Below are 26,292 nucleotides of genomic sequence, written 5' to 3'. Positions count from 1 at the left end.
TGCTGGAGATCAGAGCTGGAAATGTGTTGCTGGAAAAGCACAGCAGGTCAGGCAGCATCCAAGGAACAGGAGGAGAAGGGCTTCCTGAAGAAGGGCTCATGCCCGAAACGTCAATTCTCCTGCTCCTTGGATGCTGCCTGACCTGCTGTGCTTTTCCAGCAACACATTTTCAGCTCTGATTCCTGGAATGGTCTTGCTGTCTCATGATTAAAGGCTGATCCAACTAGGCTTGAATCCACTGAGTTGAGAAGAACAAGTGGTAATTTGACTAAAACATGAAATTATGAGGGGGGCTTGACAGAGTAAATGTGGAGAGAATGTCCTTTTAGGGGAGAATTTAGAACTTGTTTAAAAATCAAGAGTCACCCTCTTAAAAATAAATTAGGCAGTTTCTTTTTTAAAATGATCACATCTTTGAAACTCGCTCCTTGAAAAAGTGATGGAAGCAAAGTCCTTGAACATTTTTAAGACAAAAAGATAGATTAAGCAAAGGGTTGGAAGTTATTGAGGTAGGTCAGATTGTGGCTTTGAATTTGCAATAAAATCAGCCATGATCTTATTACATAACAAAACAAACTTGGGGAGCTAAATGGTCTACCCACACCTCGCACTCCCACCTCATCACCCACCAATTCATATTTAATTCATTTCTGGACACAGTATTTTGGGAAATAAAAATGTTTTAACATTTTATTACTAATAAAAATTGTAAGGTGCATTTATATAATGCGAGGGTTGTTAACCCACAGTAGTTAGAAGCACTAGTTATTGCTACTATGCCCCTCCCAATTACTGGTGAACTGAAGGTGTTCAGAATCATCGGTTCAGTTGAATTATAATTGGTAACTTTTCAGTTATGCACAGTACTTTAGGTGTAGAAATATAGAATGAGGTATTTGGATATGCAAAACTATTTTTTACTGCCTTATAATGTTTTATCATTATTTTATGTTTCAGGGAAATATTTATACCCACCTTTCCACTCTCACACTTTTGGTCAGTTACTCAATAATCCAGAAACGATCCAGTTCTAAGCATTCTGAACCGCAGGGATTACAATGTACTACCTTAGGACACCTGCATTATAAATCAATCATTGTACCATTCCAGTCAAACTCCCTACCTGCTCCTGTCCTTTGAGCAGATCACACCCAGTCACCTGGGCACCTCTGACCAGAAGGGACAGCCTCATGGGTTTCATCTCCTTGCCTCATTGTCTAAGTGTTACCTTGTGGGCAGACTGCAGAATGGCAGTGTCTTTGTGCACAAACTCCCACCAAGGATCACTGGTTACTGATCAGGAACAGAAAACCATAACAGTTTCCACTCAAATGTCTCAAGGCCAAATGTACCCTTCGGAGTATCCAAACTATGAACAAACCATACAGACCGAAGATGAAACCAATTTTAGAACCATCCAGACTCGTCTCAACTACCCATCATATTAATTACATGAATCATCTAGGGCAGAGCGATGTCAAAGAACAATGATTCTAAAAACTTAAGACTACAAAGCCAAGAGTTCAGAAAAGTTATAACAGTTGGAGAGAGACTCACTGACATGAAGTAAACCTACGAACTTTGATGTCAGATAAAACTTTTAAAAATTGTCTTACAGTACAGGTGGAATTTCTCTTAGTGGCCAGGAAAATTCATTTTTACAACAGAAAGATAAGTTCCCAACATTATACATTTCTAACGGTTTGATATTGCCAGGTTCCTGAAAGACAAATTCCGCAGTATCCTCACAAGAGAACACGTAGCTGATCAGACAACAAGATAGGGCCCAAGAGACACTCACTTCTGGTCAGAGGCACCCACATAACCAGGCATGATCTGCTCCAAGGACAGCAGCAAATTGGGAGTTTGACTGGAACAGTACAATGACCAATCTGTAATGGAAGTGGCCGAATGAAAGCTAAGGGGACCATGTACATCCTTTGCAGAAGCTCAAAATTCACTTGTTCTTGATTTTCAGTACAAATACTGACAAAAGCAGAGTCTCACTATTCTGGGCTTCAAATTTAATGTTATAAAACCTACTACAGGAATAACTGGCTGCCATGTGTTCATAGTGAAATTGCTTTTTGATCCTTCAATGTTAGCTCTTCCGATCATTGTGAAGCAAAATTTACCCATCGTTGAATTATTCACCCACTAACAGAGAATGAGAGCTGGGATTAAGATTAACTCATCATTAAACAGTATCGTTTTACCCTACCAATGTATTGTTGCAATAGTAATCTTGTTCAGTAGAAGAGGAAGCAGATTTAGACATTCGGTATGCTTAGCCTAGGAGCTAAATGATGCAACATTACATCTTTGCGATTATGACTGAACACCCTTCAAGTCAGAATCACCCTCTTAAACATAATGATTCCCCACGCATTATGGGTCCCTGGTTGGCATGGGATGATCAGCACTGGTCTGTGCATAATGCCAGCTTCTTTCCTGTTAACACACATACTTGTGGGGAACCCGGTGCTAAATTATTAAACAGACAACTAGACCCTGGTTCTGGGTTTTATGTGGCAGGACAGCTATCAACTGCTATCAACAGAAAGTCATCCCAAGCCAAAATCTTTAAAAATATTAAGAGGAGTCGGCTTGAGGGGCTGAATAGCTTACTCTGTTCCTAATTCGTATGTTCATTCGTATGGATTCACTGGCACCAAAAGACGTGTCATGAATAGAGCTTCCAAGTTACAGTTCATAACAAATCCAGCAGTTTTACATTAGCTAACAAGTGACTACATGCAGTTTTGAGAGTTACAAATCTCAAATTCTGCAGAACTCTTGCAGTTCAATCTCTTACAAGGTAAATATCGGAAACATATCTTACAAATAATTTCAGAGAAAAGGATTTAATCAAATTATTTACAGATTTCAGTGACTGACATGAAGATGACAAAAGGCAAATGTGCTAAAATGCAAACATTTCTGAAACTGTCACAAAGTGAGAATTTTCATTCTGTCAGTTCCCTATAGTTGTATAAAGCAATGAGGAACGATTTTTAATTAGCTTCTCTGAAATGGTTTCAAAATCAGTATATAAAACACATTTACTAATGCAAGTCATGCTTGGCAATACACCGTAACTTCTTACTTGAAGTCAATATGCAACGAGGAATTTCAAAATGGAGATGGGTAACTTTAAACTTTATAAATCTTGCAGATGTCTGGAGAGCCACAGTTTCAAGAGGCATAAATCACAATGTGCCAAACAGGGAAGGAATAAGAAGTGAACTGCTATACCACTGCACAAAAGCTTATCCAGTTAGATGTGATAAGACATGGACTTTCTTCAAACATAAGCAACTAGTCCTGTTGAGCATGCTAGAAGATAGGCAGCACACAGACAAAGTAATATGCTTCAATCACTAATAAAGTTGTTAGGGGCAAGGTACACGATAGAGGACTGACTGAATGACAAGACAGAGGGGATAAGGTCTTTTTCAGGAAGACTGATCAAGTACCTTAGGAGTCAGTGTTAGGACCACAAATATTCATGTGACACATTAACAAATCTGAACAAAGGAACTGAAGGCACTGTTAAATTCTACTCATTCATAGAATAAGGGAATCACTGATTAGGTCAGTATTTATTGCTCATCCCTAATCCACACTGCAGGAATCTAATCGCCAAGAGGGCAGTTAAGAGTCAACCACATTGTTGTGGCTCTCAAGTAATATGTAGGCCAGACCAGGTAAGAATGGCAATTTCCTTTCCTAAAGGACATTAAAGAACCAGAAAGGTTTTTCTGACAATCAGCAATGGATTCATGGTCATTATTAAACTCTTAATTCCAGATTTGTATTGAATTCAAAACTCAACCATCTGCTGTAGTGAGATTCAAACCAGAGGCCCCAGAACATTAGCTGGGTCAACAGTGCAGCGATAATATCACTACGCAGTCACCTCCCCCTAGCTAAGTTGCTTAATTTGCAGGTTACAAAAAGATAGGCAGAGGGAGAGATAGTTTTGAGGAGGCTGGGAGTGTGCAGAGGACTTAGATAGGCTAGTTAGAGTTTGCAAAGATGTGGCAGCTGGAATACAATGCGAAAGTGTGAGGTTATGAACGTTAGAGTGAAGTAGAGGCACAGAATATTATATAAATGGGGAAAAGCTTCAGAAATGTGAAGCACAAGGGACCTAGTCCTAGTTCAGGATTCACTTCTGGTTAACATGTGGGTGCACAACGAGAATTTATGAGTTGGAATGTACTGATGAGGCTGTATAAGGCTCTGGTCAGGCCGCATTTGGAATATATTGAGCAGTTTTGGGCCCCGTATCTAAGAAAGGGTGTCCTGGCTTTGGCAGGGCTCCAGAAAGGGTTCACAAGAATGAACACAGGGATTAAGGGCTTGTCATATGGAGAAGCGGTTGAGGGCTCTGGGCCTGCACTGATTAATTTCGGAAGGATGAGCGCAGAAGGGGGACAGGACTGACTGAAACCATCAGAATACCAAGAGGTCTGGATAGAGTGGACATGGAGAAGATGTTTCCACTGGTAGGATAGATTGACACGTTAGGTAACAGCATCAAAGTGAAGGCACGGCCCTTTAGAGCTGAAGGAATTTACTCAGTGAGAGCTGGTTAATTTGTGCAACTCATTGCAGCAGAAGGCTTTGAAGCCTGAGACTGAGACTGATAGGCTCCTGATTATAAGGGGATCAAAGATTACAGGGAGAAGACAGAAGAATGGGCTTGAGAAACAGATCAGCCATGAAGCCATGATCAAATGATGGAGCAGACACATTCTGCTCCCATATTTTATGGTCTTGAAGGCCTCAGCACATGTCACTGCAGCAACCTCCTTTTCTGTTTGTTTCCATTTAGTGCAACTGAACTGCGTGTACAAATCCTAGTCAAAAGTAACTCTTAAAAACCTAGTCTGACACATCCTGTTCATGACCACATCACATGAGCACATATTACTTGAATTAATATAGCACTGTAAATCTTTACCTGACAATTGTTTTGGAATTGGCCTGTTTGCTCTCAACTCAAAGCTTATCGAACAGATAAACTTACTAAGCAAACCTAAAGAAGTAGTCAGTGCTTGTCAGGATGGAACAAGGAAAGGAGAAAAACAAATGATTAGGTTCACACCTCCCACTTACAGGATCCCAAAAGGTGTTTTTTTAAAATCAAAGAAATTGTTACAAAAGTAGGGAAGTTATTGTGAGCCTTTATAAAATGCTGATTTCATCTCAACTTGAGTTCTAAGTTTTGAATTTTGAGCACCACACTTTAGGAAGTGAAGAAAACGCAAAGGATTGAAAGAAATTATTTCAGTGATGACAGACCTTAGGAGAAACTACAGCTGTAGAAGCTAAAGAAAAGGAAGCTGAGAAATCTAGCTGGAGGGATTTAAAAATCACAAAAGGTCTGGATAGATTAGATGTGAAGAAGCTACATTCATTCGTGGAAGGGATAAGAACCTGTGTATGGATTCAAGGTGAACAGAAAAAAACTAAAAAAGGCAACATACAGAATCTTTTTTAAAAAATATCAGTATTTAGAATTTGGAATGCACTGCTTAAGAACGGGGGAGCCAAATCAATTGAGGCTTCCGAAAGCCAATTGGATAATTATCTGAATGAAAACAAGACTACAACTAAACGTCAGAGCCAAATAGGCCATGTTGTTGCACAGCGCCAATATAGATATGATGGGCAAAATGACCACCTTCATTCTGTAGCTACTTTAATGATTCATTCATCAAGGAATTGTTGTGCTGAGGTGCAATTCAACAAACGTCAGCAGTTCTCCCCCAACTCACTTATTTTTGAAATTTTGAAAATGCCATAAAACTACTCGACTACAAAAGAAACTACGGCCTTGACTCAGTCTTTACCTCAAGTCCACAAACAATTTAGAACAAGTACATTCACTGGATAATCAACCCAAAGAATTTTTTTTTCTTGGAGAGGTCAGCTGCTGCAGAAGTTCACATCATTTATTCAGTCAGGAATTAAATGAAGAGCTTTGGCCCATATACTATAACACCATAATATAAACACAATCTTTACTCACCAAACCACTAAAGAGTCCAATAATCTAGTTCAACCAAATCCCAATTACGACATTCTATTTGATTAAAGCAAGCACACAATTGTATTTTGAATTATGTTTTAAAAAGCAAATCCTATGCTTTGACTAAAAACCTGATCCAGTTTCAAAAATCACTTAATAGTCAATGGTTCTATTGAGAAATGCCTAATAAAACAGCAAGCAAATTCCCACATAATTATTCTTCAGATGCAAACTATAATGTGTTCCAAAAAGAAAATTCATGACAAAAAAGGTTGGATCCTAAATTTAGATCTCTATGAAATCCCATTTCATAGGAGATAGACTATTTCAGAAGTTGCACAGCTAAGTAATTTCACATGCTGATTACAAACGTTTAAACTACTATCCCTCTTGCACATATCCATGCGAGGCACATTATGAAATCAGCATACACACAAGAACAAATAGAAATAAATTTTACCTAAAATCAGCCACTAGATGGAGTCTAAATTTTCAAAATATTCACAATCGTTTTTCAGAAAACATTAAACATGATACTGCTGCATGAAGAACTATAACGTTGATAACAGACTTACGAATCACTTCAGTTTTGATCTAATGTCTATGAATGAGAAGCAGAAAATACAAAAGGAATACCAAACTATTAGGTTTATCCATACAAAATCCCAGCTACTCTCCAAAGCGAATATAACCTTAATAGCATTTCAAAGCATACAAATTCATTCTAGTTACTTCAAACCAATCCGCAACTGAGTTACAATATAGTTTTATGAACACTTCAAACATATTCACTCATGACTTTGAACCTAACTGATTGCAAATCATTTCAGAAAATATGTGAATCTAAAAACTCCAAGGTAATAAATCAGACCCAACCTTTTGTACTTTACTAAAAGTAGCATTTGATCCCAACTAAAATCCGTTATTGCCTATTGAGATAGTTAGGTTTTTTTTCAGTTTTAACAGAAAAACCACAAGCAGAGCACGACCGCCTTTTCAAGGGTAACTGGGGACGGCAATAAATACTGGCCAGTCAACGCCGCCTACATCCCATGAATGAATAAAAGCAAACTCGATGGGCTGAATGGCCTACTTCTGCGTCTTATGATTTGGCGGTCATACAACCATCACTAAACATGCCGTTTGTAATATGTGCACATATGTAAAAATGTCGTAAACACAAGTCAACTTAGTCTGTTAAAACAAAACAACTTACCTCCGTTGTCGGTCCTCTTGAGAGCGCCATCCTTATGAGGACAAAGTTCACATTTCTTGGAAAAAGAAAGGTACAAAAATAAACAAGGACTCTATTCTATACCACATGTAAACTACTGGCGTTCGCTGTCAAGCTGTACTGTCGCTAGAATTAATCACAATCAATTAAGTCACCTAGTATGTGTCATTTATTGAAATCGGTTTCGATTCAAACGCCCAACCTCGTATACTTCAATAAGACCTCACTCTGTATGCATAGCGTCGTAAATTAGCATGCTCCACTTATTTCACCCCCAACTGTGCTGAAAATGTCACTAGCTCTACCCTTTCTACTCCGAAATTAACAATTTGTGCATTTAGCTTGTGAAGCACACGCAAATACCTCTAACACCAACATAACTTAACTAAAACGTTAATTATTTTGTTATCTAAGAAAATCTAACACATCAATACCAAAATTAAATGTCGCCGTCCCGACAAAAACAACCTTCAAGCGAAGCTGTTCGCATGAAGACTCAAAAAAATTTTCAAATTACTACAACTTCGAAGCAATAAAAATTAGACCAACCAAAAATACATTTAAAAATCGCTTTTCTCTTCGAATCCCACGCCTGAAAATTTGAAGTCATTATTAATACTGAAATAGAATGAGCGCATGTGAACTTCCACCCCAGAAAACATACTGAAAGGGCGATCCTTTGGTTTTGAAAAACAACTCCCTCTTGTAGGTCTGCTAAATCAATGTCGTTGAAGCGCTACCCTACATACTGCAAATAGCAGCACTTCAGTCTTCCGCATATTTTATTTTCGTCACTTGGGGAGGCCGCTGATCATGTACTGAAAGCACGCAATGATGACGGTCCTGTGCTCCCGACGTGATTGCTCCACCAATCGACACCAGGCGACTGGGGAATTATATAAAAAAAACACACACATTCTCTGCAAAGTCAGCACGTGAGCCATAATATAGGGGGAAGGGAAGAGAACATATCACACCCAGCAGTCCCAACATCTTTGTTGTTATGCCAGTGGTCATTTTATCTCAACCTTTTTACAATCTGTGGCATAAGTTTTGAATCCCTGACTGCAGGGCTGTTCAGTCGACATTATGCAGCTACAAAACATTACAGCACAGTTCATTTCAAAGCATAATACCACCATGCATCTTCTCCGAGCGAAGAATTTCCATTCAACCAAATTTCCACAAACTACGGTTACGAAACGTATTGCAAACATTTACTTTGGAACTTAAAAAGGTAATATCAGGTTCTCACATCGTTGCTACTGTTGGTCAGCAGCAATTCGGAGATGCAGTTAAATCAGAGATACAACTCTTACAACCTAAAGGCAAAAATCAAACGGTCATGGACTCACCACTCGAGCGGCTCTCTCCTGCGATTCACATTTTCTACAAAACCACGGTCCGGTGGGTACTTGCACAATACCATAACATGCTGCAATAGTAAGGAGAAAAAAAACAATCGATCTCTGACAACCTTAAGGTAAACAGATAGCGAACAGTAATCAAGCGGCAGATTAAAGAGTATTTTCTTTTACCTTAAAAAATATTGGCGTATCTTTAGTAGCCTGTTAAAAAAAAACCACCTTCTACAGATGCGCAGAAATACTCGTAAATAGTGGAAAGCCTGTATGAGAATATATGTAATACCGACATACTATATACCTCGCGAAAACGAGGTTCAAAACTGATTTATAAAAATTCAATTTGCCATACAAGAGTAGACAATACTTCGCGTGTCATTTTCAAACTAGAAATCTCATGTCTCAATTTGTATTAAATCAAAATCCTAAGTGTCAAGTTGCCTGTAATTAATCAAATTACACAAACTAGTTCTCATATTTTCAGAAAATGCGAAGTGAAAATTACTTTCTAGAAAAGATTTTCAAAACATCGAGATTGATAATATAATTTTACTTTTGAGTACGCACTTTAATTTCAATCATTTCCTTTCAGCCTTCAATATCTCCAGTAATGTTTTTACTTAAGCTTGGATTTGATTTTTTTTACCACAACACAGACGACGTTAGTTTAAGATCGTACTAGTATCATGGAGCCATCGAGATATACAGCACGGAAACAGACCCTTAGGTCCAACTCATCCATGCCGCCCAGATATTCTTCCTTAATCTAGTCCCATTTGCCAGCATTTGGCCCATATCCCTCTAAACCCTTCCTATTCATATACCTATCCAGATGTCTTTTAAATACTGTAATTGTACCAGCCTTCACCATTTCCTCTAGCAGCTCATTCCATACACACTCGGCCCTCAGCGGGAAAAGGTTGCCCCTTAGAACCCTTTTATATCTTTCCCTTCTCACCCTGAGGATCTATCATGTGCATCAGCAGCATTTAAAATAACCAACGATGCAATGTTTATTCCCCCAGCCTCCACCAATTTAAACAAAATGGAATAGATCATTTTTTTAAAAATGAGATCATTTTAAACATTTGTACAGAAGAACAAAAACATTTTTATAACATGTATTTTGCATTTAGAAGCGCGCAAGGGGAAATAATTGCAAAGTTGAGCATGTGCCTGTGTAGCTTTAATTGGCTTTAAAATCATCCTCTCAAAGCACTTCTCAACATGTACAACAAAATAATTTCCTCATTTTACAGAAGTCATACTACTGAATTTTGGAACCAATAGCCTGTAAGTTATGTTTTGATTATTAATAATGTGAACCTTCTGAATGGTCAACACTCATGGGAGGGAAATAATATTGCCTTTCCTGAGGTTTAAAGCTTTGAAGATACATTTATTTATATACCTTTGCTTGATGGATAGAAAATATAAAAATGCTCCAATTATTTGCATCCATTTGTGAGAAAGGATGAAAAAAAAACTTTTCAGCACCAAGTGACAGAAGGTAATGTTGTTGTATTTACCGTGGTCTAAGTTATAGACCATTGCTGCCCAATTTGAGACAACCCCAGTCCCATGAGGCACACATCTTCCTTTACTGGTGACACTGACAGTAATAAACAGTGAGCCAAACCACAAATTCTACTAGTACACAGATGCATTATCACACAAAATACAAATACACAACACATATTTGCAAGTTTAAACAAATTAATGTGGATCTCAGGTTAATGTCTACTTGCACTTTATCTGTACATGTATGTGGGGACAGGTAACGGTACCCACATGCATGTAAAGGCAGCAAGATTTTTATGTATTTATGTGTATGCACAAAATAAGCAAAAAAGGGCACGCGTACATGTCCACGCAAAAGCGCACACAAACCAACAAGAATCACATGCATGCAAGTGTGCAAATAGATTTGTTTTTATGTGCACTAAGTGTAAAAACATATAAACAAGTATGTGCATTTTGATTCAGCAGTCCAGAGACAAAAAAATACCCAAGTGCACACCAAACGCATAAACACATGCATCACTGCACAGATGCAAATAATTGAACTACACACTTGCACGTATATAATTGCACATCCACCCATTTCACACCCATGCACAGATTCAAACAGGTGCATTCAAATAAATATGCAAAGGCATATCTACAGATGACAAACAGACATCAACTTGAATACATTTGATGCCTGCAACTGTATTGCCATTCCTTCACTGTCACCAGATCAAAATCCTGAAATTCCTTTCCCAACAGTATTGTGGATATAACTACACACAAGGATTAGGCGTTCACGAAAACTGCTCACTATCACTTTCTGAACGGCAATTATGGAAACAAAGAATGCTGATTTAGCTAGTGCTGCCCAAATCCCAATGGATGAACAAAAAAAAAATCTAAACCATTTCACAGTAACATTACTTTAAAGTAAAAGTATTTACACGTGGCATAGTGCATGCAAGTAAAACATGAAAATTGACAAATGCTGTACATACAGATGCATACTTGTGTATGAATATTATAAACTCAAGTACACATGCAGTTTTTCATAGGTTAATGCATATATACACACACAAATTATAAAAATGACAAAACAGTGTAAACTTGTGCAAACATCTGTGAAGACAAGCACTGTAAATCATCTATGCTCATATACGTGAATATATTATCTGCAGGCATCCATGCATTTTGCTGGAAAAGCATGTCTATATTTGATGTTTGTGCACAAACATAGGTGAATCAATGAAAACACACATATGAGTGCTATATGTTTATAGATATAGATTCATGCAACACAGAAACAGATCCTTTGGTCCAACTCACCCACACTGACAAGATATCCCAATCTAACTTAGTCCCATTTGCCTGCATTTGGCCCATATCTCTCTGAACCCTTGCTATTCATAAACCCATTCAGATGCCTTTTAAATGTTGTAATTGTATCCATCGCCACCACTGCCTCTGACAGCTCATTCTATATGCATAGCACCCTCTGTGGAAGAAGGTACCCCTCAGGTCTTTTTTATATGTTTCCCCTTTCACCTTAAACCTATACCGTCTAGTTTTGGATTCCCTCATCCCAAGGAGGATAGCTTGACTATTCAACTGATCCATGCCATAGCACATACCATGTAGCCATTCGCTTGGATGCACAACCATAAATGCAAATATGCACCTACACTCTTCACAAGCATAAATACACACACTGTCACATCTGTTGACATATATACACACACGTGAATATTTGTTAAAAACAAGACATATAGGCCCATGATGGATGAGGCAGCATGTAACTGTAGACATACACAGCCAGTCACATTATACATGCATGAGAACATACTTAAGCAGACAAGAACTCATTCCCATGGACATCAGTACATTTGATCATACAGTACAAGACATGCAAAGACAAAAACACACCCAATCACACACCTGTGTAGGCACAGACAGTTCGCTAAAATTGCATGCAGATCAACATACAAACATATACAGACAGATCTAGATAGAAATGTGAGTAAGCTGTTTTGCCTGGGCGATCATTCAATTACATAACTTGCACAGACGTGTACACACAAACGAATAGTCACATGCAGACATACGTGAACACATTTACAGCAACATAAGCCAATACTCTATTACATAATTCCGATTAATTGTACGATATTGGCTGCCCTCCTAGGTTTCACATTTGCTCTTTTCAAATGGGCCATTTTATATTTATAGAACAAGAGAAAACAACGACTTTCCACTTCAAACAATTTTTAGTAAATCACACACGACAACGCGTAAACTTTCTGGAGATTATTCTAAATGAGTAACTAATACTCAAACCTTGCTAGGCCTAAAACTGATGTAGAGTTCAAGAAAAAAGTGAGAGCGAGACCGAGGCCAAGGCCTCAGCGCCCAGACAGGGATGTTTCTTTACACTGCTGCTTCTGCTTTAAAATTTGTGTTTTTACCTTGATGAACGGCAACATTACAACCGTGTCCGTCACAGTAAACGAGGGGGTTTTCAGCCCAGCCTCTCTCGTCTGAGCAAACGCAACAGCCGCCAATCATCTCCTTCATATTTGAAAAGTCAGCCGGAAGTCCACTTGAAACCATCTACGAGGAGAAGAGAAAAGAGAAAAAAAAGACAGGGGAAGGAAAAACAGAAGAGGGACGGTGGTGGTAGTAGCAAGGGGCTGGGGGGCGGGGTGGGTGGGAGAATGCACACCCTTGTTTTTAAATTCACGTCCCACATTGCTGTAGAGCCATGGTGACGCGGAAAGTGGAGGGGGTGGGGGAGGGGAGAGGGGAACACTCGCTCCCAATCGCCTGAGCTGAGGCTTGACCGACAACTCGAGCAGGCGCACTGACGACCCACGCGGGGGCAACTGAGATTCAAACGTGTGTGTGGGAAGCGGAGGGGGCATAGGCATGCGCGAGAACGTTCACGCACAACCGACACTGTTAACGGAAACTGCGCGAGCCTGCAGCCACTGCAAGAGGGAGATTGTTTCGTGCGGGTGGTGGCGGTGGGCGGGTGTGGGGGAAACATAATTGATAGCTCACCAGCCAATGGGCTGCTTCTATTTCGAACCGGCGTTCTATCGACCATTCCGGATACCTCGGGTCTTCCTTTCTTCCATGCGGGGGGGTAGGAGGGGAAGGGGGAGGTAGGAAAATGATGGGAATTTCAGCTTCCGGTTGTGCTGTTGCTTTTTTTTAAAAAAAACCTTTCTTCCTCCTCCTCCTCCTCGTGCTTGCATTGATGGTCTAAATGGGTATTGTGGGTATAGAAATGAGCCAAAGCCGGAACGAGCGGAGGTTAAAGGTGACTCGCTCAACCCATCTTCCCCACGTGAATCAGACTAAGTAGTTGCAGATCCCAACATTTAAGTTGCAGAGCGCAGCAAGGGGGAGGGTGGGGGGAGATTTGGACAGTGACAAGTAGTTTAATTTACTTTTTGTTTTTCCCCCCATATATTTATCTATAAAGGATCTGCTACAACTTTTAACCTTTAAGAATCCCGGGGAAACAGCATAAAGACTCTTTTTAAACTTACTCATTTTGAAGTAATCACCCTGTTCACGGTAGGTTCGTTAAATCTGCAAAAAGCTCGCTGCAAGCTAGTCTCATTTGCCAGCTTTAAAAAGAGAGCCAAAGTACAGAACTATCAATCTAATGTGATATCTTTTTTTATAAATTTTGATTTTGCTTTAGATTCAAAATGCCTTAAATACATGGGCAAGAATGCTAAACTGGAAAGAAAAACGGACACTGGAATTCCTCGCTGTATTGCGTCCTAGGGACTACTGATTGCAAACATGGTGTTACAAAATATATTGACTGAAAATTACATCTTTATCCCGGTACTTCTCCGGTAATCTTTGCATTAAAGTACATGTCTAGTCAACTGCTTTGCCTTAATCCTACTTACATGTCACCATGATTAAAATATTGAGGTTTGCATTACATGTAATTTTGCAAATTTCTTCTGTGAGCTTATGTGCATGAAGGTAGCAAAACACATATGCACTAGGATTTGCAAACTTGGTAATCCTTTGTATACATTTTGTTTGTCGCCATAAAATCTTTGCTGAGAATATTACTTATCATATATGCATACTTTTAAAAAGCGACTAAATGGGAATACCGCGACGCTTTAAAGCGGCGATTTCACGAAAACCAACCTATTTCTGTGGAAAAAATACCTCTGGGTTATGCTTTGTCCGGCGCTTGGACATGTTGTGCTTTTAATGTTATACTGATTGAAAACATCGAAAATGAAATGTATCTTTAATCTAGAGATTTGCTGCATACAACATTTTTCGCCACTTTGGATTGGAAATGTATAACTGATTTTCGAGATCGAGAATGAATTCCCTTTGTTTCTGCCTTGCTGCCCTCGAACCCAACAACGGCATGTTTGGAAATGGCTTACCTTCTGCGCTTTAAAATCGACAAAAGTGTTTCCGTGCATATTAGATCTCAGAAGCTCTTCAACGATAGCTATAAATAAGCAACCTGTGTTTAATACACCATATATTTTCTTAATCTTGTTGTTTCATTAAGGACTGCCTTGCCGAGCACGTTGTTGCAGTATGTAGACCCCCGCCTTCTGAATCGGTTACGTTACGACCCTCTAGTCCATCCTAATTCTGCTGCTGCCAGTCGAATTGAATGTCGAACTTTCAAAGGAAGTGGCCTACAACTCCAATAAAAGCCCAGAAAATAAATTATTTTCCTCTAAATTTACTTTTTCTCATGTTGCTTTGAGCAATGCAGTTGTGTTTATTTGATTTAAATAAACGCGTTTTAAGCATTAGTAATGAAAACGAAATCACCAAGGCTCTGCCCATAAGTCCCAGTAATCTTGTTGCCAACATGTCTTGTTTCTGTTTCTTAGAAGACACTTTCAGCAATCTGCATTAAAAACCCTGGGCAAAGTTTAAATCTGTATGGAATTGTGAATTCAACCTGGAAGAAGCAAACTATACTTACCAGTAAATACTCTCTGAAACTACGGAAATGGTTTGCACTGCTTTCCCACAATTTACTCAAAGTGGAAATAATTTAATATTTTAATTCCAAATCTGCATCTCCATAAGCACATGGCAGATTTAGAAATAAGGTTGAAATTTGTTTTAGTCATAATCAACAACTTTGTTTTTGTAATCGCTGGTTATTGCACAACCACAAGGTAATTGTACTCCAAATTGCGTCTTTTAAAAATGCAATTACGTTTGAATTTTATAACCTGATTGGGATTTTCAATGATAACAAGCTACGCGTTTCCAATACTACAAATAGAAATATAATTTCAGTCATTGTTTTCATCGGTTAGCATAGCAAAATTGCATAAGGCAGTGTCTTGTAAGTAGTTTTATAAAACATTTTTCAGTTCATGCACGAGGCAACATCACATTGTTAGTTAACAACTATTTCAATCCATTGAAGTACTTGCGTCCCCTAACTTGATTGGTGAATGCAGGTTTCTAAAGAAACATTTCAGTTTTTAAATAGACAACAGAGAACATGTTGAATCCTCACCAGATTTACTATTTATAATATTATCTACTTCTAACCAACTGACTAGAGCTATTTCTTATATAATTTAACCGATTTATACTACATTCAAATTTGAGTCAAGCTAAACCATGATCTTGTTTTATTTTTATTGTGATCGCTTGGTTTACCAGAAAAGTCTAAATTTCTACTTTATTTCTCTTGCTGCCTATTACTTGAATATTGATACTTGCAAGGGAGGAATATAGTCCCTCTTTAGCTGCTTTTCTTGCTTAACTATTATCAGTAAGAAAGGGCGTCCTTTCTTTTTAGCAGAATGCACACTCTTATGGTCTGTCGAGAACAAAGCCTCCCCAGCCCCCCTTTGCATGTTCAATGCTTTGCAAATTTAGAAAGGCTGCATTGAGTTCGGGATAGGTCAGGGGGCAGGAGAGGGGTAGAAAGGTCAACACATTTTGATTATGGGTCAGTAGACAATTGGCATACAGTCTATATGCAAGTAAAATAGAATAAATTCCTGTTGGAAATCCATCCTGGACCATTGAAATCACAGTTGCCATTTAGTTTTCAACTAACTAAAAATTACTTTTTGGCAGGTTTTCACTGATAAAGTGGTAACAAAAAACTGCTAAATTCCTGATGAATTCGCAGAAAAACAAAGCAATATGTAAATATTCGGGGCAACTGATACATTTATAAAGTGTCACTTTTCACAGTGTTTATATTTTATCACAGAGTGATGCTGCATCACACACAGTAAGACAAGTTGTTTTTGTAACAATATGCCATTCCAGCCGAGCCTCTTACAATACTTTTTAAGTAAACAGGATTGGTGAAAACTTAGATGTCTCTGGGAAAAAAATATACAATATTAACCTGCATGTTGGTGCCATACAGTTTGAATGGTTCTCATATACTAACCCACAAATGTTCTCTGTATTCTATGCAATATTAAAATGTTCTTTACTATTAATTGTGGATTTACAGATTGTTCTGATTTGATTATTAGTCGGGACTTTTTGCCCGGAGATAAAGAAGTCTCCTTACTTCGCTAAACTGTATAATTAAAATGTTCGCTTTTCCATCTTATCGATGTTCTAAATTGTGATTGTCTAATCTTGTAAACTGTAGTATATGCTAAATATCGTACTTTCTTAAGTACAGCTTTCAATGATACAGTTGATTTCATGGTTGTAACATGCTTGTTTTGATTAATAATTTTTTTGACTAAGGAGGGAAGCAAGAAGTCATTCTGCAAGTGTGTGAGTTGTGCCTCTTTCTGCTCATGGAGAGTAAGTAAAAGATTGAGGCCTCTGATGAAAAAAATAACCATTACATTATACGAACTTAAACAGGCTACGATGCTTTTATTTATTTCGGGGTAAAATTGATAAATAGGATTTGTTGACAAGTCAGATCCAAGCTATTAATAAATTATTTCATCCAAACACAGATGAGAGTTGGAGTATAAAATAAGCTCATGACGCTCTCCTGTCCGTAGTAGTTTAGAAATAGATCTATTTAATCAGAGCAACCGTATTTATCGCATAAATATGAAACACTTCCAAATTCCATTTTGTGAGTGAAAATCACGTTTGATTATTTACACTGCTGCTGGAATATTTATCTCATTTGTCAGTTTTATTTATGTAACCAGTTTGTACTTCTCTTTTGTCCCGACGTGCAGACAAAAAAAATTAGTAAGAGTGGGTTTGGGGTTGCAGAATATCTGAGTAAAGTAAATTAATGCCTCAAAATTATCTAATGTTGCTACTCCCAATTATATTTATTCGCACTGTAAGTTTAATGTATCAAAAGGGGAATCATATGTTTCTCTGGGAATCACATACTATTGTAATTAGAACAATCATTGTTGTTCTATGAAGGATGCTGCTGTCGCTGGGATCAAATCATTTACAATGGTCTTAGATTTGATTAAAATGACAGGCAGCCACCTTGCTGTGCTATCTCGCTGTTATCAATTCAGACATCTCGACGTTGGATAAAAATACATAAAACCCCTGTGTGTGGTAATATAAATACATTGGTGTGTATCCCTTATATTCAAGGATTTTTACTCCTGTTCTTCTATGATGTATGTTGGTAGCTAGTGACAAAAAACAGCTCGCCACATAAATCCATCCGGAGGCAACCTGCCTCTCGTGTGTTTATAGAAGGGCCTCGAAAAGCCTCTCTTCAGATTCAACCCCTTGTTCCTAAATAGCCTGGGATATACGACATTCAGTGATGTGCAAGAGCGACCTGTCATTTTCTGTCAAATATTGATGGTGAAAAAAAAACTGATGACAGAATTAAACAGCAAAAAATGGTCGTATAAAATGCAAGTAATGACAGTAATTGTTTGGTAATTTTATGAATTATACACCGAAATTATTAAATATGCCTTCGTTGTTATCATTTTAGCATATACATGAGTTCCCCAAATGCCTTGCGTGCCCCAAATGGACGGCCATTACACGTTTGCCCTTATGGTCCCCATAATCCAGTTTTATACATTACATCAGCTAGCATAAATTTAAAGCGATTTGATGATTATTCCATTGTACTGTCTGTGTAGAATATTAAACAATGGCAAAAGCCATATGTGCGTAGGATTGTCTCTACATTTTCTGTTGAGTCTTGTAACACATCGTGCAAATCCTAATCAAGAATTCCTTTAAGAATGATCAATATATGTTTATGGTGATGAAGGCCGAACTGTAAGGATGACCTATACTTTGACGACGCACAACTATTGTGATTGAGTCTCTGTTTTGACACATTTTATGATACTGTGAACCTAAGAATTCATACAAACTAAGAACCGTTTAAGCGGAAGGCTAATAAAGAAGCATTAAAGATCTGCTTGTCGTCAGCAATAACGGCAATGATGCGTTGTCTAGTGCATTGACCATTAAATGAAGTTTGATTGTAGAAATAACTAGCTTCCTTTCATCGCTTCACTAACCCATCGCCCCTTTCTGCAGTTTAGTACTGTTGCGCTGCAAATAACGCTTCTGTTCTGTCTAATATGAACTGGGTCACACTATTTTTTCAGACTTTCTGTTAGATAGCTTCTAAGTTTGTGTAGACTTTCCATGGCGATCTATAGTGTGCAATATTCAGCTTTGCACTTTGAGAATAGTAGTGGTAGTTTTGCATAACGTTTCCTATATACCGAGTCAAAGCGCTCAACTGCCGTACAAGATTTTTACACGCTGCTTGTAATCGACTGCCTTTATGCTTAAACTGCCTGGTCAGAAGAGCTTCAAAAAGATTAAGTTATTAAGATATTCAATCACTGTTCTGAGTTGCTTTTTCTTCATTATGGTAAAACGTAAAGTTTAACGTTGTTGCGGACGTCTTCATGGCAGTTTCCAGATACCTGCTTCTCCGATGGCGAGGTGGCCATTGTGAAAACGGATGTCTATGAAAAACATAAAGTCCGTGTGATTCACCCAGCCTGTTTCCAACCAGTGGAGAGGAGAAACTTGTAATCTGTCTTTAATTTATTATCATATGTTTAGTTACGTGAGACATACATGTTATGATACCAAGTTTTTTACATCCTTGCTGTAGATGATATGCTAATCTGCCGTGTGAACTGCGAGGAAGTTCACTAGTCTCATTCAGTGAAAGGGGACTGTTGCAATACCATTTTTATCACATGGAGATCTTTGTATGTGTGTGAGAAGAAATGCTAGCGTGCATTTAAAACTGCATTTTTAAAAGTACAATTTTCTTCCTTCGGAAAAGTAAAGCGAATTTAAAATTAGTATTTTTAATACGTATATTCTGCAATGCCTCTCGACTACGGCAATCAGAAAGTTCCAGCTAACACCAGGTTGTCTGTTATCGGCTTAATTCTATGGGCGCAGTTTTTTACGTCTTGAAGAATGAGAAAATAAGCCTAGTTGTAGACGCTCGCCCAGCATTAATATGCTGTGCCCAAGCAAGATTGCTAATTCAGTCTGCAAATAGCATTTTAACAGGAAAATGTTATATATGCGATTATGTACTTTGGAATTCTGTTCTATACTGAATATGTAGATGTATGATTCCTTACAAATTGTTAAACACGTGTTGATAAATGCTGTAAGCAAATATGGGATAAATAAACATTCAATGTGTCTAAGAACAGCATTCAATCTTGAGCTGTCTTTAGTGCAAACTCTATGCCGAATATGGAAAGATAATTTTCTCCTTAAGGATAAAATGCAGTTTATATTAAAATGCAAAATGTTATTAATCTCTTTCACATGGAATATAACTGGAACTTTTTGACTTAAAGAATGCCCCCGAAAGCGTATGTGAGGTTGCCTTTCTTCAAATAAATACAATGTGCGCATCAAATATTTTGCATCTATAGCACTGACCTAAAAAAAGTGGAAAGTCGAGGGTAAAACTATAAAGCGCATGCTCCTTTTGTATACAATTATATCTGCGATATCGGAAGGCAGAAGAAATAAATGTATAAAATAAACCAGGTAGCTTGCGGCTGCTAAAGCGCTTTTTTTGGATGATGTTTTGTCGGGGGAGGGGAGGGGGGGCGATGGGATGTGGGAGGGGGTTGGGGGAGGTGGTGTGTATATTAAAGATTTGCATACTAACTGTATTTACTTCAGCAAGAGGGTGGGAGTATAAGGGTATGCTAATTAGTGGGGGATTTTTGGGAGGGGGTGGAATATCAATTTTTATTGCATCACCTGTCAGTGACATCCAATCAGAGCTGGCTTTAGGGGAATTAATTGATGAAGGTGTCTCCCGGCGAACTCACTTCACTCTGTCATCTTATTTGTGGGAGAAGCAGCGGCGGGAATAGCAGCTGCATTTTTTCTCTCTCTCCTTCCATTCTGTCTTATACAGTACATCCATGAGTATTTGGGAAAATTAAAGAGTGCAGGTACAACAATACGCATCTATATCTTGAAAATTAAGCTTCATATAAAGAACACGTGATATCGCTTTTTTTTAAAAAAAAGAAAATATACCATGTTATGTATTGAATATCTCCCAAAGTTTTTTTTTGATCAGCTGAATCAGAAACAGTAATAATATGTGTTTTTAAACAGGATGCCATGAGGAATGTCGAATTCCGCAGTCGATGTTTTTGTCCAGCGAATGTGGGACAAAATTCAGGTAGCGAGATGGGAGACTTGGAATCGGGTTATGAAGAAGTGGATGGTGTGAGACTTGGCTATCTTATAATTAAGGGAAAACAAATGTTTGCGCTTTCCCAAGTATTTACAAATCTGCTGAAAAACATACCTAGGACAACAGTACACAAAAGGATGGACCATCTAAACGTGAAGAAACATCATTGCGATTTGGAAGAATTAAGAAAACTCAAGGCAATAAATTCTATTGCTTTTCATGCAGCTAAATGCACTCTCATTTCACGGGAGGACGTAGAAGCCCTGTACACTTCGTGCAAAACTGAACGGGTTCTTAAGACTAAGAGGAGAAAAATAAACGGGACATTGTTATCAACCGAACTCAACCAGGAGAAAACCCCCACTGATCGCTGCGCGAGTATTTTGAAAGAGAACAAAGTTTGGTTGACTTTGAATGGAAACCCCCAGCCTCTGGCTGGAATGAACAGGGCTTTGCGAGGAGACGGCAGTTCGCTACCGGCCTCCAATCTACCTCAATTCTACAGTAAATTTACCAGCCACAGTTACACTGAAATGATCCGATCACATTGCAAAATCCCCCAAAACTACGAAACTGCGGAAATATCGAGCAACTGTGTAGCATTTCACACCAATCATTCCTTATTTCGGAGCATGATTTGCAGGCATCCAGTGTTTTACCAATCCGCCATCGCCTATTACCCTAAGTCTCCAAACGCTACCGGTTTGACGTATTACTTCAGGCGCAAAAGTTCGTGTGAAATCACTCAAAAACATTTAGGGAGTTCAAGCACCGCCAAGCGAGTCTTGCTGGCGGCAGCTGCTCCTAAATCTTGCAAAGCGAAAGGAGACTCCGAGTGCCTGAATACATTTCACGTTGCCAACGGACTGCAGTGCAACCAGGGGCCCTCGCAGGAAAGCTGCAGCAGCGACTCAGAGTCGAGCTCTTTTTCGGGTCGCGCAGATAACGACTCGGACTTTGGGTCAAGTTTGTCGAGTTCCAGCAACTCGGCTTCTTCCGACGAAGAGGACGACTCGGTGTCTGACTCTTCCGACGTGACCTCGGCCAGTGACGAAGATACTTCGTCCGAATCTGATTCCAGCTCCGTCTCCAGCCAAGTTTCTGTTCAAAGCATACGATTCAGGCGCACCAGTTTCTCGAGCATCTGCAGCAAACCTCTCGTCTTAACGCAGCCGAGTTTCCACTACCAGTTCCAAGCGAAAAGCAATAATGTCGTGTATGAAACAGCCAGTACCGATCTCCTGGAAGGAAGAACTTCCCATTGTAATTTAAAGTCCGCGACTATTGTTAAGAGAAACGAGCAGAACTGGACTATTAAGGCGCATAATGTTTGCTGCTCAACTGGCTATGGAAGTTGCCTTGCCGAGATAAACAATGATAGAATATCTGAGTTTGCATTCCCGCATTCCGAAATTTCCCATTATCTAAAGAGGACTGAATCGACAATTAACTGTGCGAAAGAGGGGGGCCCTGCACCTACTAACCCAAAGGGAAACACCGAGTTTCCACAACAAAGAACATTAACAGAACCAAATAAATGCCTTGGAGCATCTATAGCACACTGTGCAGAAGAAAACAAGGTGACAATAGTTTCCGAGCCTGCAGACAATGATTCTTCATTAGCAGCAAATGCAGAGATAGAACCGAATACCGGCAATTTCATCGCACTGTCCTCAACCTTCCAGAGTGTAAACACGGACAGAAGTCAGGGCCCCGCCGTCCGCATCCACAGCGACAATGCACACATGGGGAAAGCAGTTATGCACAATATTACAGTAAAATTAGAAGAAAATAGCTGTGACGAAGAGTATGAATATGTGCCCCAACAGCCTAGAAAGAAACTCAAGTATGCGTGCAATGTATCGAAGCGAGCAGAGGCCACTTTAAGAGAAAATAAAATACGAGACTGTTTTTCGACAAAAGCAAAGGAAAGCCATGTGTGCACTGAAACGGCCACCTCTTCCCAAAACGCTTCCAGACCAAGAGAAGACCTTCAACGCACTTTAAACATTCCAGTATTAGAGGACTGCGAATTCCGAAATGGTGCAAGAATAAGAAGGAATTACAGGACTTTAGTGTTGGGGAAACAGCACACTTTGCAAAACTCGTCAGTAAAAACAGTTGTGAAATCAGAGAATCCGCGTCTTACAGGTAAAACAGATGTGCATGAAGGAACACTAGAAGAATTTGCTGGTTCAAATAAACGTAAACGCATAGCCAATGGTGTAGCATCCACGGTGAAAAGGCCATTTAATTTCATGGCAAATTTTCCCTCTCCACCGTCACTAATTATTGGCAACGATGGGGATTTGTGCCCTGCGTATTCACTGAACTCTACTAAGGATCCCGAAGCACCTCAGAAGGCCCATCCCGTGTGGAAATGGCAGATGGGTGGTGCTGTAATACCTCTCCCGCCTAGCCATAAATTCAGACGATTTAACTTATGAAAGAGATATTTTGGATAAGGAGGCTTCTGTTTGTGCAAATTTATATTAAAAAGTACTTTCCTGTTTTCTTTGTAATGAGCCATGACCGGATATTAAGTCTCGACATACAGCAAATTTTCATATTGGAATATTGTTTAAAGACATAAACCCCTTCGTGTGGATTATTCTTTTAATTGACCAAACACTGCTATCTACTGACCGAGGCATTCTACACTACACTTTCTGAAATACTAATGTCACTTTGAGGTTGTTTAACGGTTGTTTTCAAGCAATTTAATCAACATTGTTTCAATGTTCGAATTATAAGTCAGTCCCTCCACAAGGTTACTGCACACTGTACGTCAGAAGTCGACATAGTGAAATGTTAGAAATGAGCCATTAAATTTATGCACTACAGTTTTAAATCGCAAATGACTTGATGTTTTGCCTGAATGATTGATTATTACTGTATTGGATTCATGGCAAATTATGAATGTGTGTTTAACTTAAAAAAGAAAAAAAATGTACTTTCATCTGACTCAATATGGCCGTCATTCTATATAAAATATGCTTTTATCTTGAAAGAGTCCATATCATTGATGTTTAGACAGATAAGCGCAAGCAGGTTACTGATTTCAATGCTTTGTTGTCTTTAGTTCTTAAATGTAAAATAATTGTTTTAAATGTTCATTATTGGAACTGTGAGAATAGCTACAAAATTAGCCCTAGCTGTAATGCTTGTCTATCATAAGTGTTTTCATCTAACTTCGTATAGACTTACACAGAAGTAACTAAGATAAAACAAGCATTAAAAAACTGATTAGAGAATGAATACAAAGCAGAATCAATCAACAGTCAAGGATTTTTAGTTTTGATGACCATTACATTTTAGCATTTAATTTGACAACAAGGAATAAATAATACAGGCACATGGCTCATCATGGAACTTCCAGTTTGAAGACTTTACACAAGAGCAAGAAACTAAACTCATTCTGCTTGTGATGCAGGTAGCATAGGTTCAGCAAACATACCAGGAATGCTGCAACTGACAATCAGTCATCCAGATTTACATTTACACAAAAACGCAGAAGCTCAAAAAATGCAAACTGCATTACAAAGAATTGGGTGAGATATTGTTTATTAATGTAGTCAGGAGTTTGCTTACTCCATAAAGTCTAGAGTGTTTGCACTGTTGGTATTATATAATTTAGACTTCCTTTGAAAATAATCGTAAGTAATTTAGATGTAGCTTAAATACATTTGATTAAGTTTTCTAGAATCTAATAAGTTATTATTTACACATTGCTTGAAGTCCGAGAGTAAATTCAGTAGGCATTTTAATATAAAAATAACAATTACATGGACTGGCAAACAATATGGTAATTAGATATTTTGCACACAATGAGAATGTTTTAGTGCTCAGAGATATGCAAATTAAGAATAGTTGCTTAAAATAAAAATGTTGTGAACTTTGCAAAACTGAATCAAAGGAAATACAACGAAATTAACGATACAGAAAATATGTTAGACAAGTGTTCAGGTCTCTGCAAATTTGTAGAGAAAACATGCTGGTATTCATACATTTACTTTTCAGGATGCATTACCAACTTTGACAGTATAAGAGAATCACAAAAAGAACAACCATGTGAAGATCAGACATACAATGAAAGCTGTTTTTGTTGTCAATATCTTCTATATATCTTTTTATACACTCGCATGACTCACATTCAAACACTTATAGAATTGTTGCATAAATGATGAACCAGAATGTGCAGAATAAAAGTACACTAGTAACTAATGGTGCTGTTAGCAGTGTCAGTAGATACCACTTCGAATCCCCCTATCACCACAGACAGTCCCTTGTTATATCTCCCAAGGTCACTCGATATTCCAGCCAGACAGTGGGTAATTTCAGCTTTCAATACTATCCTCTATACTTCTCATACTCCATTAGTGTACATGTTTTTAAAACGTTTTAGTATAATGGGTAAAACAGAAGCTTTTACTGTAACTTATTGCAATCCACAGTGATCTTATTTCTAATCCATGTACGTAAATAGGTGAAATTTTCAACCGGCAAAAACACATGACACATTGCTTATTCAAGTTAATGTGCTGCTAACTGTAGAGCACTTTGCCATTGTTGACATATGTGACTTATTAGCAGTCTATATTGCAATGATTTATCCTAAGAGTCTTGGTTTTAAAAGGGTGTTCTCATTGGTCAAACACTGATTAAAAAGCATTTGGATTACTGTAAAGTTAACCGTGGTAGAATCATGCTACAACTGTTCCTTTCAGCAAAACAACTTCATTTTGTGATACATTCCTAAATACTCAGTAATTATTCACCAGGCAGCCACAATTTAATGAAAGCGGGTACCTCTGTGTTTGTAAGGAATTATTCAAGAAGGTGAAACAATGTTTTAAGTATATTCATGTAGGTGATGTAGTTGTAAGCATTTTTTGGTGTTGAAATGACAATAGTCTTTCTTGTATTGAATTCATACGGTTGCATTGAATGATCTCGATATTTTTCAAGAATGTTTAAATCATTGTGTTCTACGTTATAAAAGTTTTTCTATAGTATTCTGCTAATGCATTTTTGGTCAGTCTTAACATGTTTCATTTTTATCTTAGCCGTTTTTAACTTTGAGGAAGGCCTGAAATTAATGCAGTAAAGGCTGGTAAATCTTTGCATGAGGCTCTCACAATAGGGGTTTAGTGGACTGACAGTTTCAAAACAAGGCCGCTTGCTTCTCCAGATGCTTGGGCTTCTCCTCACACCATCCTTCGTATTTAATTCTTCGCTGCGCATACCTTAGTTTGCAATGTAAAGATTGCAACAGCTGTGTTTGCAAACAAAGGCCATTTTCAGGGTCAGCGCCACTTATTTTATAGTTACTAAAACTGGTATGATCTGCGAAACTGCAAATGTCTACGTTCTACGGCAAAAAAATAATGAATGGGCTACATTGTTTAGACGGTTAGTTGAAGGCATTACACGTTCACGTAAAGGTTTTGTCTTTCACATGATTTATACCTACACA

General features: G+C 38.4%; 2 protein-coding genes across 19 annotated transcripts in view; one reads left to right on the top strand and one right to left on the bottom strand.

Moving 5' to 3' along the window:
* Positions 1-14,744, bottom strand: part of mllt10 (MLLT10 histone lysine methyltransferase DOT1L cofactor) — a 298,105-nt gene extending 283,361 nt beyond the window's left edge. For 2 of the 9 annotated variants that reach the window (XR_011961382.1, XM_072575936.1), the window contains exons 1-4: positions 14,578-14,744; positions 12,610-12,754; positions 8,630-8,709; positions 7,257-7,311 (exon numbers count right to left, since the gene is read on the bottom strand). Coding sequence is in view for 8 of the 9 variants with exons in the window: in XM_072575936.1 (XP_072432037.1) it covers positions 7,257-7,311; positions 8,630-8,709; positions 12,610-12,754; positions 14,578-14,616 (319 nt within the window). In the remaining variant the exon portion in view is untranslated. The other 7 variants (XM_072575938.1, XM_072575942.1, XM_072575937.1 and 4 more) reach the window with 6 other exon arrangements.
* On the top strand, positions 12,731-25,768 carry skida1 (SKI/DACH domain containing 1). 10 transcript variants are annotated; one of them, XM_072575950.1, is made up of 4 exons: positions 12,731-12,817; positions 13,632-13,726; positions 13,857-14,016; positions 20,735-25,768. In XM_072575950.1, exon 4 carries the CDS (start codon positions 20,741-20,743, stop codon positions 23,261-23,263), a length of 2,523 nt encoding a protein of 840 aa, XP_072432051.1. In that variant the 5' UTR covers positions 12,731-12,817; positions 13,632-13,726; positions 13,857-14,016; positions 20,735-20,740; the 3' UTR covers positions 23,264-25,768. The 10 variants fall into 10 exon arrangements, 7 of the variants coding, with proteins under 7 accessions (XP_072432051.1, XP_072432050.1, XP_072432047.1 ...); XM_072575949.1 differs by having other exon boundaries at positions 12,734-12,814; XM_072575946.1 differs by having other exon boundaries at positions 12,735-12,820.
* The last annotated feature ends 524 nt before the right edge of the window (positions 25,769-26,292 follow it).

The sequence above is a fragment of the Chiloscyllium punctatum genome, chromosome 8, assembly GCF_047496795.1.
Source record: "Chiloscyllium punctatum isolate Juve2018m chromosome 8, sChiPun1.3, whole genome shotgun sequence".
Lineage (NCBI taxonomy): Eukaryota > Metazoa > Chordata > Chondrichthyes > Orectolobiformes > Hemiscylliidae > Chiloscyllium > Chiloscyllium punctatum.
The sequence above is the reverse complement of the archived record's forward strand: the minus strand, read 5'-3'. Positions and strand labels throughout refer to the sequence as shown.